The 15,794-nt window shown below is 46.6% G+C and overlaps 1 protein-coding gene across 1 annotated transcript in view; it reads left to right on the forward strand.

Moving 5' to 3' along the window:
- KMT2A (lysine methyltransferase 2A) overlaps positions 1 to 15,593 on the forward strand; it is a 49,029-nt gene extending 33,436 nt beyond the window's left edge. Inside the window, 10 exon segments of the mRNA XM_055819213.1 lie at positions 507 to 4,818; positions 6,171 to 6,251; positions 6,777 to 6,841; positions 7,233 to 7,403; positions 8,049 to 8,123; positions 8,401 to 8,575; positions 9,569 to 9,676; positions 10,112 to 10,195; positions 10,600 to 10,729; positions 11,123 to 15,593. Of these exon segments, the coding sequence (XP_055675188.1) occupies positions 507 to 4,818; positions 6,171 to 6,251; positions 6,777 to 6,841; positions 7,233 to 7,403; positions 8,049 to 8,123; positions 8,401 to 8,575; positions 9,569 to 9,676; positions 10,112 to 10,195; positions 10,600 to 10,729; positions 11,123 to 11,398 (5,477 nt within the window). The 3' untranslated portion in view covers positions 11,399 to 15,593.
- Positions 15,594 to 15,794: the final 201 nt, after the last annotated feature.

The raw sequence follows: 15,794 nt of genomic DNA on the forward strand, positions 1-15,794 counted from the left end.
ATGGCTGTAGGTTTGAGGGAGGGAAAGTTTTGAAAACATACAGTAGAGGTGGCCTGTCAAGAAATGTACAATTGGAACAAAAAATTTCCCTGTGAGGAAGAAAGCAGTGTTTGACCAATATAATGGCAGTAATACAGAAGAGCTGTAATATAAGTTTAGGGATTTAATCATCTCATATTTTTCCAGAGAGAATCAGAAATCTGGTATTGTAATTCAGCTACTGTTTCTGTATGAATGAGTCATGTTTTGTTTCAAACCAGTGTTGACAATTCACATCTAAATTTGAGGTGCAAAACCCTGAGATACAAACTTGTCAACTCTGCATTGTGAATACTGACTGACAGTATCAGGTTTTTAATACCTATCTCAAGTATCATCTTTATATTAATGCTATTTGGCTGAAAGGTTATGCTTTTTATTTTCTTGTTTTGTGTGAAGGAATTGGGTGTGTGTTAGTTGTGAAGGTTTCAGATGGCTTGATGGTCTTTCTTGCCTTATTTTCTCAGGAAGCCCTACCCCAGTGACCCATGAAATAGTAACAGTAGGAGATCCTTTACTATCCTCTGGACTTAAGAGCATTGGTTCTAGGAGACATAGCACCTCTTCCTTGTCACAGCAGCAATCAAAACTCCGGATGATTTCCCCTATACGAGCTGGGAACACTTACTCCAGGCACAGCGCATCTTCTGTTTCCAACACAGGGTCCTCCTCAGAACATGAGCCAAGCGTCAAAAGTACAGACCGCTTTGTGGGGTCAGTGAATGCAGGTACACCAAGTGCTCCAGTGCAGAGTTGCTCTAGCAGTTCAGGCTCCCAGAAAACAGCAGCTACAAGCGGAAGTAAAACTTACCAGCTGGATGCGTCTCAGTGTACAGAAGGAAAACATTCTGGCAGTTCAGATTTGATAGCCAAAGGTGTGCCTTCTAAGGGAGAGAAAATTAAAACACTGACCTCAAAGGACCCGGATTATTCAGCTCATGGTTTTGCTTCTGGAGGAAACTCCAAAATGTCTGCTCAACCAACCAGTTCATCAGTTACGGAAATTAATGTTAAAATAGGAACCTTACAAGAATGTTCAGGATCATTTTCTTCCAAAGAAGCAATATCCTTTCCACCATTGCATCAGAGAGGCCCAAGGAAAGACAGAGATCAGCACGTGGAACCTGTACAGCCAGAGAAAACAACTGCGGTTGATGAGATGGATGCGAAGGCCTTGAAGTCTGCTGGAGTAAATAGCAGATCTCCTGTAGCAAGTGAGCCAGTAGTTTCTGCCTCTAGAGACAGGCGTCAGAAGGGGAAAAAGGTAATGAAAGACAGTTTTAAAGAGAAGCATTGCCTAAAATCTCTTCCAGATTCAAGTCAAGCAGTAGGCAGTGATGAAGGAAACCTGAAGCCAGAGTTTGGTAATCAGGGTTTGGCAGTTGAACCAATTAGCCAGAGGTTGTGTAATAATATTGCTGCTGAAAAAGCTGGTGAGAAGTCTCCACCTTCGCAAGGGCTGTCTAAAGGTTCTGCAGTGCAGATTGAAGCAGCCTCTAAGGAATCTCAGGCACCTAGAAAACGCACCGTTAAAGTCACTCTGACTCCTCTCAAGATGGAAAGTGAAACCCAATCTAAAAATGCACAGCAGGAAAGCGATGCTGAACCTCAGTCTGCAGGGGCAGAACTGACTGCTTTGGCAGAGCCCTCCTCAACTTCAGAAAGCCCAGAAGATAACCCTGTAGTTCAGAGAAGTCCAAACGAAGCGTCAGCACAGGAATCTCAGAATAATGCATATGAAAGTCTGCCTGTTCAGGATAACAACTTGATGCTCCAGGATGGAGGAGCTAAAGCTCAAGAGGAAGGCTCCTACAAACGGAGGTATCCACGGAGGAGTGCTCGGGCCAGATCCAATATGTTCTTTGGATTGACTCCTCTGTATGGCGTGAGGTCTTATGGAGAGGAAGACATTCCCTTCTACAGTAACTCAACTGGAAAGAAGCGAGGGAAGCGGTCTGCAGAAGGACAAGTGGATGGTGCAGATGACTTGAGCACATCAGATGAAGATGACCTATACTACTATAACTTCACTAGAACGGTGGTTTCCTCGAATACGGAGGAGAGGCTTGCATCCCATAACTTATTCAGGGAGGAGGAGCAGTGTGATCTTCCAAAAATCTCACAGCTGGATGGTGTGGATGATGGCACTGAAAGTGATACAAGTGTCACGGCAACAACAAGAAAAGTCAGTCAGGTAACTAAAAGGAGCAGTAAAGAAAATGGAACAGAGAATTTAAAGCTAGATAGAAGTGAAGAAGCTGGAGAGAAAGTACAAGTCACCAAGAGCTCCGCCGTCCACAAAACTGACCCAAAGATTGATAACTGCCATCCTGTGAGCAGGGTTAAAGCACAGGGTCAGGATTCACTGGAAGCTCAGCTGAGCTCGTTGGAAACGGGCCGCAGAGCTCACGCAAGCACACCTTCCGACAAGAACTTACTGGACACTTTTAACACAGAACTTCTGAAATCAGACTCTGACAATAACAACAGTGATGACTGTGGCAACATCCTCCCTTCTGACATCATGGACTTTGTACTAAAGAACACGCCATCTATGCAGGCACTGGGAGAAAGTCCAGAGTCCTCATCATCTGAACTTCTCACACTCGGGGAAGGTTTAGGTCTTGACAGCAACCGTGGCAAGGATATGGGCTTGTTTGAGGTGTTCTCCCAGCAGCTGCCAACCACTGAGCCGGTGGATAGCAGCGTCTCTTCCTCCATATCAGCGGAGGAGCAGTTTGAATTGCCGCTGGAGCTTCCTTCTGATCTCTCTGTTCTGACCACTCGCAGCCCTACGGTGCCCAGCCAGAATCACAACAGGCTCGCTGTCATCTCGGAGTCTTCGCTCTCCTCCTCGGGAGAACGGTCGATGCTTGCCTTGCCTTCCACGGAGTCTGGGGAAAAGAGGGTGACAGTCACAGAAAAATCTGCATCGGGGGAAGGCGAAACAGCGCTCCTGAGTCCAGGAGTAGACCCGAGCCCTGAAGGACACATGACTCCCGATCACTTCATCCAGGGTCACATAGATGCAGAGCATATAGCCAGCCCACCCTGTGGCCCCGTTGAGCAAGGGCATGGCAGCAACCAGGATTTAACAAGAAACAGCGGGACTCCAGGTATCCAGGTGCCAGTATCGCCCACCGTTCCCCTCCAGAGCCAGAAATACGTGCCAAACTCCACAGACAGCCCTGGCCCCTCGCAGATCTCCAACGCTGCGGTGCAGACAACACCGCCCCACCTCAAGCCAGCTGCAGAAAAACTTCTGGTAGTCAATCAAAACATGCAGCCGCTGTATGTCCTCCAAACCCTTCCCAATGGTGTTACTCAAAAGATACAGTTAACGCCTTCTGTTAGCTCTGCACAGAGTGTAATGGAGAGCAACACTTCAGTGCTGGGGCCCATGGGGAGCGGGCTGACACTGACCACGGGGTTAAATCCGAGCTTGCCCTCATCTCAGTCATTATTCCCTCCCACGAGCAAGGGGCTGCTGCCCATGTCCCATCACCAGCACATACATCCCTTCTCCACGGCTGCTCAGACTGGCTTCCCACCAAACATTGGCAGCCCTTCGCCAGGTCTTCTGATTGGTGTCCAGCCACCCCCTGATCCTCAGCTCTTAGTGTCTGAAGCTAGTCAGAGGACAGACCTTGGTACCGCTGCTTCTACTCCAGCTGCTGCCCTGGGCAAGAAACGGCCCATATCTCGTCTGCAGTCACGGAAGAATAAGAAACTGGCTCCCTCTGGAACCCCTTCTGCTATAGCTCCTCCTGATATGGTCTCCAACATGACCTTAATTAATTTTGCTCCTTCACAAATCTCCAACCACCCACTGGATTTGGGAACCATTGCAAATTCGACATCCCATAGAACTGTCCCCAATATTATCAAAAGGTCCAAGTCCGGGGTCATGTATTTTGAGCAGACATCTTTGCTTCCACAAGCTGGGACCACTACTGCAGTCGGCACATCTCCCAGTGTTATTGGGCCAGATGCCAGTCAGCTCCCAGCGGGGCCTGTATCAGGCCTAGCATCAAGTTCCTCGGTGCTGAATGTCGTATCCATGCAGGCCGCCGCAGCCCCTACCACTGGTGGATCAGTTCCTAGTCATGTTTTGGGACAAAGTTCGGTAACGTTAACTAGCCCTGGATTATTAGGGGACCTTGGTTCAATAAGCAACCTCCTGATCAAAGCTAGTCAGCAGAGCCTTGGTCTTCAGGAGCAGCACATGACTTTACCACCAAGTTCTGGGATGTTTTCACAGCTAGGAGCATCCCAGACTCCATCTACGGCAGCAATGACAGCTGCATCAAGCATATGTGTTCTGCCTTCAGCACAGACGATGGGCATGACGGTTGCTCCGTCGTCTGCTGACCCAGAAGGCTCTTACCAGCTTCAGCACATGACACAACTCTTAGCCAGCAAAACCGGGGTTGCTTCCTCCCAGCTAGACCTTGGCACAGCTTCAGCAACAACGCAGTTGTCGAGCTTTCCGCAGCTGGTTGATATCCCCAATAATACCGGACTTGAACAAAACAAGGCTTCCTCGTCAGTGATGCATGCCAGTTCAGCATCTCCTGGAGGCTCCCCATCATCAGGTCAACAGTCTGCAAGTAGCTCTGTGCTGGGTCCCACGAAAATGAAGCCGAAAATCAAACGCATTCAGCCATCGTTAGACAAAGGGAATGGAAAGAAGCACAAAACTTCTCACTGGACCGGCTCCTCTGAAGCACACACTCCTGAGAGAGGAGCCCTTGCTGTACCCCAGGTCTCGACTACAGGGTAAGGGGGATGTTTGATTTTGCTCATCTCTGAGACTTTGTAGCAGTGCAAGAGAGAATCTTGCACTAATTTCCACAGCAAATTTTCTTCTTGATGATTTCTGAGGTGAAGACCTCAGCCACTAGTCGGAAGTAGATAAGTAAAGGAGTTAATAGAACTTTTACCTCTGGAAAGGGAGGGATGAAAAACTCAAGGCTTTCGGGATCAGGCTTATGAGGATGTTATTCATTGTTGACAGCTCTGGCAAATTAAAGCGTGTTTTAGAGATATCGATAGAGCAAATGGCACTCAAAAGGGTGATGACTTCTATTCCTTTATATTGTTGATGTGTGAAGTGCACTAGAAGTTGTAGTTGTACTATTAGTAGCATACTAAGGTACCAGAGTGAAGTGCCATTATGGTGTTGCCTTGGTCATTTAGGTTACAGAGTTCAAACTGCATGCCAGTTTCTTAGTCCCTCTCTGGTGTGTGGTTTATTCTTACCCCTCTTCCCTCCTCCTTTGTCCCTACAGGCAAGAGAGACTGCAAAGGAACTGGGGGAGCAGGGAGAATCTTGTGCGCTCTGTCAGAGCAGCAGAGCACGCGCTTGTCTCACAGTAGAGGATTACTTTCCAGACCTTAACTTAAAATGACATTTGAATTGACTCTTTGAAACACAGATCTGTAGAGAGAATTGCTGCTGGTCTGTGTTTGAGATGCAAAGCTAGGCAGTTTTATGGGTGTAGTCCAGGGCTCTGTCTTAGTATCGTGCTGCCAGCAGTTAGGCACATTGCACCACTGGCTTTCAATCCTGGCTGCGTGAGAGCACTCTCCAAAATAATTGCTGGTACTAAAAGAATGTAACATCTGTCTTCTGGTAACTGAGAAATACTGCACATCGCTTGTGTAATTCCTTGATCATCTTAATGTCCTCTGATAAATCTGGTTCTTAAACCGTTGATCCAAAACTTTTTAGACAGCTTAACCTTTCAAAATAACTTTTTCTGTGTTGCTGATACTTGCCAATTTGTTTTAAGCTGTGAAAGTTTTCTGTAGCTGTGTCCACGTTCTGCCACATACCTCTTAACTCCTGAGCTCACTGATTATGGTTGCTCAGGCATATTTCTTATGCACCCGGATTCATTCATGCTCCTTCTTCCTCTTGAAGCGCAAGTCTCAATTCTGATGTGATGCTAGAAGCATGATCTGGTTCCTCATATCTTAGGAGCAGTTGTTACTACTTCTGTAGTTCTCCTGAACTGCTGAATCACTCATGGCAGCTCCTGGTGGATCTGTTGCTACTTTGCAGTTTCACTTAATGGCACATACGGCTTGGCAGGTATTTTGAATGTTCCTAAATCTTTTTGTTCCAGGACTCCTGCTGTGAAGGCAGATACACAGGATGCAGCAAGTGTAGATCAGCCATCGCATAAACAGTGTGGCCAGTCTGCAGGGTAAGCATTAAACAGATCTCTCCGTCAGGTTCTGCTCGCTTGAGCTTAAGGGTATTTATACCAAGAATGCAAGAAATCTTAGTTTGATAGCTAAAATATCTTGGGAGCTTTCAGTCTGGAATGAGCTGTTACATTTAGTTGCAATATGGAGCCATTTTTTAAATCAAGTTATGCGTAGCTCTGGGAAGCTTAGTGCTTGCTGAGAAGAAGGCTATGCACACAGTGTTGGCCGATCATGTTAGCATCCGCCTTACTACTGAACAGGGCTAATACAAAGAACAGGTCACATACTGTATTGACTTAAGACTGCTACCCACAGACTGATAGATGCCTCAAAAATAGATGCCACTGAGTAGAATCTTTTTGTTTGTTTTGGATTGAACTGATGTTAGAACATTTGATCTGGAAAAAGGTTCTCAAATCTGTCTAGTTTTCAGGATTTTATAGGCAGCTGTTCAGGGCTGGTAAGGAAATGAGGCAGGTTGTTAAATATTTTTCTCCATGTTAAATTCCTTCCCTCCCAAGGCAAACAACGGTCCTCCCAGAATCTCAATCAACACAGAACTCAACAAATGAGCAAGAAAATAAAGGTATGTTGCTTCTTCAAAAGCACTGAGCCTTGGGACTTTCCAGGCCTAGGAAATTAGTACCCTGAAGTTTTGTGTTTTGTGTGTCTTCTTCTCTCAGAAGAAAAATCTCGGAGCTAATAGTCATGTTATTCTTGCTATGAAAGGAGGAAGTGTTGGTTTGCTATTAATAGATACCAGACAAATAGTTACGTCTCTATTTTTAGTTTGTGAAAATTTCAGCACTTGAGATTTCACACTCTTAACACAACACTGTCTAGATTCTTTTTCTTGGATGTATTTACTGGTCATCAAAAGGCAAGTTTAGTAAGTAATTTTCAGTTGTGGAAAAAACAGTGGGAAAAGAATAATTCTACTCAATTTCCATTGTCATGCCGTCTTCTCTCTTTTCTAGGCTCAAAAGCTCTCGAGGAAGAAGAGAGCACTTTCAGCTCCCCACTTATGTTTTGGCTTCAGCAAGAGCAAAAAAGGAAAGAGTGTCTTGGTGAGAAGAAACCAAAGAAAGGTTTGGTTTTTGAGATCTCTAGTGATGATGGCTTTCAAATCTGCGCAGAAAGCATTGAAGGTGAGAACTGTGCATTTTTGGCTGTACTGGTTTTACCTTGCTGTGCTAGAAGTGACGTTGACTTCTGAGGATCTCTTACTTGCCTTTTTAATGGAATTAAAAAAAAAAAGACCAAACCTTGATTTACAGCCCTAGAACAATCCTAGTTCCTAACAATGTCTGGATTGTATTGATTTTAATTTTTTTCAATAGAATATATTCAATGAATATATATCATTGTCCTATTTTTGTTTTATCAATTAACCAATGGTGTCGAACCATATTTTGTCAAAAAATACCCTACTTTCTCATCCGCACTGGTTATCTAGACTGTCCTCCAGACGAGCTGCTGAAGATTCTTACTTCCCTCTTTGCCAAAGTGAATTTTGGAGAGGATGGGAGCAATTGTATCTAAGGATCTTAATTTATGGCCCAGGAAAGGATGCAAACTTCACATTCTCCAGTTAGTTTATTTAAATATGAGTATTTGTTGGAAAACAGCATACTGCACATGTACTTAGAACTCTACCAACAGTATTGTTTCACTGGAAACCTGATAAGATGCAGCAAAATAACAGGCATAGCAAGGCACCTGTTTCGGCAGTCCTCGCTGCCCAGCGCCCGGATACTCTCTCTCTATCTTGTCTTCTGTTTGTGTGACTGCAGATGCCTGGAAGTCACTGACTGACAAAGTTCAAGAAGCCCGTTCTAATGCCCGCCTGAAACAGCTATCTTTTGCAGGTAATGTCCGGTGCTAAACTCTGTTCTGTCTGCAAACAGATCTCTCTGTGGGTTCAGCAGAGCCTTAAGAGTTTCAGTTCAGCTGCTGACTGCTTTATGGAGGATAATTTCTTCCTGATGAAATTATTTAAAACTCTTATGTGGAATGACCTAGCTAATACAGTGCTGCTGTGACAGTTGCAGGCTAGCACACAGGTTGTATGTAACAAGCTGCTGTGTTCTCTTGCTCAGAGTCTGCAGTCAGTTTGCGTTTGTTGTGCTCCTTCTCTTGATCCAGGTGTGAATGGTTTGAGGATGCTGGGGATTATCCACGACACTGTTGTGTTCCTGATAGAGCAACTGTACGGAGCAAAGCACTGCCACAACTACAAGTTCAGATTTCATAAGCCAGAGGAGGCCAATGAACCTCCTCTGAATCCACATGGCTCTGCTAGGGCTGAAGTCCACCTGAGGCAAGTGTGAGCTTTGTCATTGTTAAGGTTAACAGCCCATTTACTCGATTGATTATCCAACTCTGTGGCAGAGCATAAGCAACTTACGGTTTAACCCCAGCCAGAAACTAAGTTCCATGCAGCCACTCTCTCACTCCACCCCCTGCCAAGGGATGTGAAGGAGAATTGAAAAGGAATGTAAAACTCAACGGTTGAGATAAGAACAATTTAATAATTAAAATAGGAAAAAAACCCAAAATAATAATGATGATGATGATGATAATAAAGTAGTAGTAGTAATATTAGGGGGGAGAAGAGGAGAGGAATGAAATCCAAAGGGAAGAGAGGAAAAAACCTGATGCACAAGACAATTGCTTACCACCCACTGACCAATGCCCAGCCAGTGCCCCAGCAGCGATCACAAGGCCCTGGTCAACCCCTCCCCACCCACCCAGTTTATATATTCAGTGTGACATTCTATGGTATGGAATACCTCTTTGGCTATTTCAGGTCAGCTGTCCTGGCTGTGTCCCCTCATGATTTCTCATGCCACTCCAGCCTTCTTGCTGGCAGGACTTGAGAAACTGAAAAGTCCTTGACTTAGTTGTTGCTAAGTAACATTTATACTAAAACCAGCAGTGTACTATCAACACTGCCACACCAAATCCAAAACACAGCACTGTACCAGCTACTAAGGAGAAAATCAACTGTTCCGGCTGAAACCAGGACAGAAACAAATCTCTGCAGTGCTAGAAGCTCTCAGTCAGAAAGAAATGTTAGCAGGAGCCTGCATTTTGCTGTTGCTTTGTTTAACAAAGCTTGTCTGGCTGGTGCTTTCATTCACAGTTCTCAGAAACTGTTGGTTGTTAGCCTGATGCAAAGAAGCTTTAAGAGAGGACAGACTGGTGAAGGTGTAAAGCAGTAAAAAAAAAAACCAAAACACCAAACTTCTGGCAACCACAAGTGTAGTTTCAGTCAGTAAAACAAACTTCCTTTGGTCTCTTTAAATTGCAGGAAATCTGCATTCGATATGTTTAATTTCTTGGCTTCTAAACACCGACAGCCCCCAGAATACAACCCAAATGATGAGGAAGAGGAAGAAGTACAGCTGAAATCAGCCCGGTATGCAGCAGGGTTTAAAGGTTAAAAGGGGAGAATAATGCTGTGGTGCTAAAATGACCTGATTGGCCTTAGTTATTACATATTGCATTCTTTGAGGTGGTGTTTAAAATCTGAAAGTTACAGAGTACTAGCAAATACAATGAAGACGCCTACAATAGCAAGAGAGCTGATAGCTGAAGGTGACTACCAGGCCAGTCTTCCTTTGAATGTTTCTTTTCCTCGCTAATGTAAAACAACCTGATGAGAATTTGGGCAGGAAAGGGAGGAAGTGATCTTTTACATATATTTAAGCCCACTGAATTAATTTTGATTTTGTTCTCAGTGGGCTGCAGTGTTGCAGTGTCTAAACTATTGCATCTTGGGAAGTATCCCAGATAATACATGGCACAGACCCTCCATTAAAGGTCACCGCTTAGCAGCATCTCTGTGTTCTAGGAGGGCGACTAGTATGGATCTGCCAATGCCCATGCGCTTCCGACACTTGAAGAAGACCTCCAAGGAAGCAGTTGGTGTCTACAGGTACTGTTTTGCTCTGGTACCATGGTCTCTGGGGCAGAGGAAGGTGAAAACTGAAAATCCTCTATGAAGTCAGACTATAAAGTTGAGGGGAAAATGCAGGTTTGGGATTTTTCCCTCCTTCTGCCTGCCCAAGTTACATATTTGAAAAGTAATCCTGAGCACAAAGTACTTACTGCTTGCTGGCTTACCTTGGTAATAGCTAAGGCACGTGCTTAAGGGCAGGCAGGAGAGACCTAGTTTTGTCCTCTCTAGCATTATGTTATACAAGAGTAGTGATACGGCAGGGATCCCTGTAATGAATAATCTGTTTCCCTTAGTGTTTACAGTCTTGTGTTTCTGAGCTTTGCTTGTATTGTCCACAGTACTTGCTTACCTTGTTGCTTTTTTTTTTTTTTTTTTTTTAGGTCTCCCATCCATGGCCGGGGTCTGTTCTGCAAAAGGAATATCGATGCAGGTGAGATGGTGATCGAATATTCAGGCAACGTCATTCGCTCCATCCTCACTGACAAACGAGAGAAGTACTACGACAGTAAGGTGAGTTGTGGGCTTCTGTAGAAATTCTTAGAGAGTTGGGGCAAAGTAGAAAGTGGCTGTGAAGGTAGGACAGGCTTGTGTGAAAACTGCGTTTGCCACATCACAAATGGGGATTAGAGACTCTTCAGGGTATTTCCCTTGCTGGAGCTCTGGAGGCACTGCTGCTGTTCTCCTGCAGCCTGGGAAGGGTCTCAGTCCCTTCTTGGATCATTGCAGATCCAGTGGGTGCAGGGATGAAATGATTCCAATGTGAGCTTATGAAGACAAGGGAAGAGAGATTGCAGATGCTCTTAAAGGCTTGACTTCTGGTTGCTGTAGTGAGCTAGGTTTCTCCTAGGGTGGCTCAGTCTTCACTGTCCTGAGCTAACCCTCTTTCTCTCCTCCTAACGTTAGGGCATCGGTTGCTACATGTTCCGCGTTGACGACTCTGAAGTGGTGGATGCCACCATGCATGGGAACGCGGCCCGCTTCATCAATCACTCCTGCGAGCCTAACTGCTACTCCCGGGTCATCAACATCGATGGCCAGAAACACATTGTCATCTTTGCCATGCGCAAAATCTACCGCGGGGAAGAGCTCACCTACGACTACAAGTTCCCCATTGAAGACGCCAGCAACAAACTGCCCTGTAACTGCGGCGCCAAGAAGTGCAGGAAGTTTTTAAACTAGGACTTCCATCAGCTGCAAGTGAGCCCTGAAGGGCCTGGGGCAAACCAAAGCTTCAAGTAACTCCCGCCCCAGCCCTTTGGACCAGACAGGGGGGGCCAGAGGCAGGATTGAAGATCAGCTGGGCTCAGCGACCTGACTGGCGGCTGCGTTTCTCTGTCAGAGTCCACATCTTCATGTCTCATATGTGCACACTTACCCTCGTGAAAGACATGGGCAACTGGAGAAGATCCTCAGCGTGATTATGTTTTTGCTATTCTCATTTCCCCCTGCCCCTGGTATTTGTTTCTCAGTCTGGGGCTAATGAGTGGGAGAGGGGAGGGGAGGTCAGCCTAGGCCCAAGCGTGGGGGAGTGATCATGGATCCTGCCCCTCCATCCCTCTCCGTCTCGTGGTTCAGTGCTGAACATGGAGCTTGCCACTGCCTTCGAGGACTGTGTCCCGAGTTCAGTAGCACAGCGTTTGAATGAGCTTGTCTCCTAGGGGGAGAGACTGCGCCCCGCCAACCAGCTGCCCCCAGGACTGCGCAGGTGTCTGTGGTTCTTTGTGCTCTGCATCTGCAAAACACTATTTGTGTACGGGCCGGCGTGGCGTGGGCAGCCTGGTGCATTGCATGGGTGCGGCTTGGCTGGTTCCGTCGAGGAAGGCCGATCCGGGGAGAGCGGAACAGAGCAGCCCGCAACTAGACTGAGGAGGGTTTGGCTAGCACTTCACTCCAAAATCCCCATCTGAGGGAAGGGGAATTCATGGCATTCTTTAGCAGAGAGGGAGCTTGTGCCAGCCCTTGTGGGCACAAGGTGCTTCTGGCTGGCAGCCTCTCTGCCACTGTGGAGCTGGTCTGAGGGACCATTGTCTCCAGGGTGAGATGGGGAGTGAGATCCGGCTCCAGGGTTGGCTGTGTAGCGCTGCAGAGCAGGAGCTAGGCAGGACTTGTATGGAGTCTCCCACAGTGTCTGCTCTGCTCAGCCTTGCCATGGCATCAGAGGGCCAGGTTGGGGGAGAAGGGTGTGATCCTGCGAGCAGGTGTGGTTCATCTTTGGGTGTAGTCATATTGTCTTCCCTGGAAGGTACGGGAAGAGGCACTGAAACAGCACGTGAGTTCCCTGCAAAAACAAGGCCAAACATTAACCAGCCTCATCTGCATCGTGCAGCATCCAGAAGCGCATAGGAAATACATTAGCAGTGGGCATGGTTGAAGTTGCTGCAGCAGAGGCACCAAGCTTGTTTCAAGTGAATCCAAAGACACTGTCGTCCCAGTTAGTCATGTAAATCCTCCTCCCATTTGGGTCTGCTTCATGCCTCCAAATCAAAACCACAGAGAAAGAAGTCAAAAGCCCCAAGGCTAACAAAGGACGACATTGGATTTTGCTCTGTTCTGTTTACAGTTTAGTATTTAAGGTTTTATAAATGTAAATATATTTTGTATATTTTTCTATGAGAAGCACTTCATAGGGGAAAGCACTTATGACGAGGCTTTTTAAACAGTGGTATTATCCTAATTTAAGAGAATCTCTTTTTAATGATTTTTTTTTTATTATTTTCATAGGACGGTTATAGGAAATACCTGGTTGGACACAGTCTGATCCTCTCTCCAGAGGCGGGGGGGGGGGGGGTACACTTTATTTTTAATTTTTACTCTTGTTCTGCCTTTTTGACTTCAGTAACTGTTTCCAGGAGGTTTGGCTGGACCTTAAATTTTATGTACCCGTTGAGATGGGGGCAGGAGGGAGGCTTGCCCAGCTTAGGAGGAGTTTGACTCTGTCTGAACAACTGTCTGTGCCCCGAGGCAGAAGGCGTGATGCTGCCCTGCCTGTGCCAGCATCCTGCGTGTATTTGAGAAGGAAAAGCAAGGTAAAATGAGAGAGGGAGACCTGGCTCTCAATACCTCTCTTGCTGGGAGGCTGCTCTGGGACAGGTGCCTCATCCTGCAGCCCCTCTCTTGAGGGCAGATGGGTTTTTCTGTGAAGAGTAAGCAGGAAGTGCCCTCACTGTTCTGAGTTGTCCCTGCAGGTGTGTTGGCAGCCATGCTGGGAGGTGGCAGGCTGGTGGGCTGCCCTGAAAAAGCATCGGCAGTCGGTGGGAAAGGGAAGGGAGAGAGAAGAGAGCCTGCTGACTCCCCCAGTGCTCCCGGCAGGGCAGCCTGAACCCGCACCCTTTGGGCCCTGAGGCCCCATCCTCTGACCTGAGAATGGAAAACGGCACTCACTCAGAGTCACCTACTGCCAGTTTCCTTTTGTTATTGCACTGTGTGATGATTATTTGGTGATAACTGTTGCAAGAAAAGTCAAATTGACGCTGCATTTGTTACTGAGATGATTTGATGCACTGACAGTTTGGGAACGCACATACCTTGAGGAGGCCAAAGAGCCTGTGCCCGGGGGCTCCTGGCCCCGCGTCCCCGGGTGCAGCTGCTCGCAGTCCTTTTCCTTTCCCGTTTCTGATGGCAGTGCTGGGGGACAGCCCTTGCCTTGGTGAAGCCCATGAGTCGACCAGAGTAGCCCAGCTCCACCGTGTTTTCTCACCCACGCTGCTGCTGTGTGCCAGTGACACAGAAGGAGCATCTTCCCCAGCAAGCGAATCAGTTCCATCTGCCTGGCTGCGGGATGAGGCTCCATCTGGGAAGCACTGCCCAAAGCCACCCCGAAGCGTAGGGAGAAGCGGGGAAGTGGGTCAGGGGGAGCGGTGTGCCACAGGACCCCCCCAGGAAGCAAGCGCCAGGCATCTCTCCTCCCGCAAGGAGCGGTTGAGCCCGCGGGTCTGGCTGCTGTCTGCTTTGCTGCTATACCCGTCGCGGCTGCCTCGGCAGCAGCCGCTGTGGCCAGTGAAACTAACTGTACCCCTGGGAAGCTGTGCGGTGCCTTGCGGCGGGCTCGGGATGAGTGGCTGCAGCAGCGAGCGCCTGGGCTCACTGCCATCTGCCTGCCCGCCTGCCCCTTGGCCCTGGCCTCCCCGGGCTGGTGGTGAGTGCAGCGCAGCTTTCCCCCCCCGTGTATGAATGTATATTTTATAAGGACTGACACAGATCACGGAATCTGAAAATACTAAGGAAAAAAAAAAAAAAAAGAACCTTAGTGCGTTTATGGTTTTATTTTTCTTTGTACAAACCAACATGGGTTTTGTTTGGTTTTTTTAAGGAAAAGCGGGTCATTGCAAAGGGCTGGGTATCTTTTCTTTCTGGTTTTCTTTCATTTCAAAGCAATACCAGGTTCTTCAGCGAGAGTCTTCGTGCGGAATCATGCCATTCAAACTCATACTACTGGTCCACTCTCTACACTCGCAAGTTTTGGTTTTTTTTATAACTATAAATACGATATATATAGGAACTAATATAGTAATGCACCGTGTAATGAAGCCTAGTTCAGTATCGGTCCATGGCTTTTACTTCTCTTAACACTATAGATAAGGATTGTGTTACAGTTGCTAATGAGGCCAGGAAAGGTGGGCCGTGCGTCCCTGCCTGGCCGCAGCTGCTAAGGCGAGGGCGGCTGGGGAGCCGGGAGCGGGCGGCTCAGCCTTTCCTGGCCCTTCTTGTTACCAGTCAGTACTTGTACAACTTGGTTTCTTCCTTTTCTTCCTTGTTTTGGTTATGAATGTTGGGGTACCACCTGCATATAGGGGGGAAAAAAAAAAATGTGCTCTGTGCTTTCCTGGTATCTTTTTAACGAGGTACAGTAGCTTTGTCTATCAACCGAGAACTATACTTGTGGTGTTTCTTTTATTGAGCTTAACAGTCTCTTTAGTAAATACAGGTAGGTGAATAATTGTTTCAGGAAAAAAAAAAAAAAAGACAAAAAAAAAAGCTCTGCAAAAGCAAGGTTATGTTCTAGAAATACATTTCTTGACAACTTATCATGTATAACAAATCTCTCTTTTTTTTCTTTTTTTTTTTTCTTGTGTTCTTCCAAGCTTCTGGTGTTTTGTTTTTGTTTTGTTTTTAAAAAAAAAAAAAAAAAAAAAAAAAAAAGAGGAAACCTGTCTAAAGTACATCAGTGTTAACTCCCTGTCACAGGGAAGAAGGAAATACTTTACTAGTTTAAAAAAATGCTGAAAGCTCTGCAAAAGACTGAATGTAAAAATAAAAAAAGTGTACATAGTTGTAAAAAAAAAAAAAAGGAGTTTTTAAACATGTTTATTTTCTATGCACTTTTTTTTATTTAAGTGATAGTTTAATTAATAAACATGTCAAGTTTATTGCTGCACAGGGTTGCTCTTGATTTCTTCATGAGGGTGGAGGAGCTGCTTCCACCATGTCACCACTTTTGGCAGCTCGCGGAGGGACGGAAGCCGCTGGCCGGCAGCCATGGGTGGGAGCGCTGGGGGGGTCCAGGGCCACTTTGCCTGCCCCACACTGCAGCGGGGTTTCAGTGGGGAGGTGCCGGGCTCCAGCCAGCCGCTGCTGC

This window comes from Falco peregrinus, chromosome 15 (assembly GCF_023634155.1).
Source record: "Falco peregrinus isolate bFalPer1 chromosome 15, bFalPer1.pri, whole genome shotgun sequence".
NCBI lineage: Eukaryota > Metazoa > Chordata > Aves > Falconiformes > Falconidae > Falco > Falco peregrinus.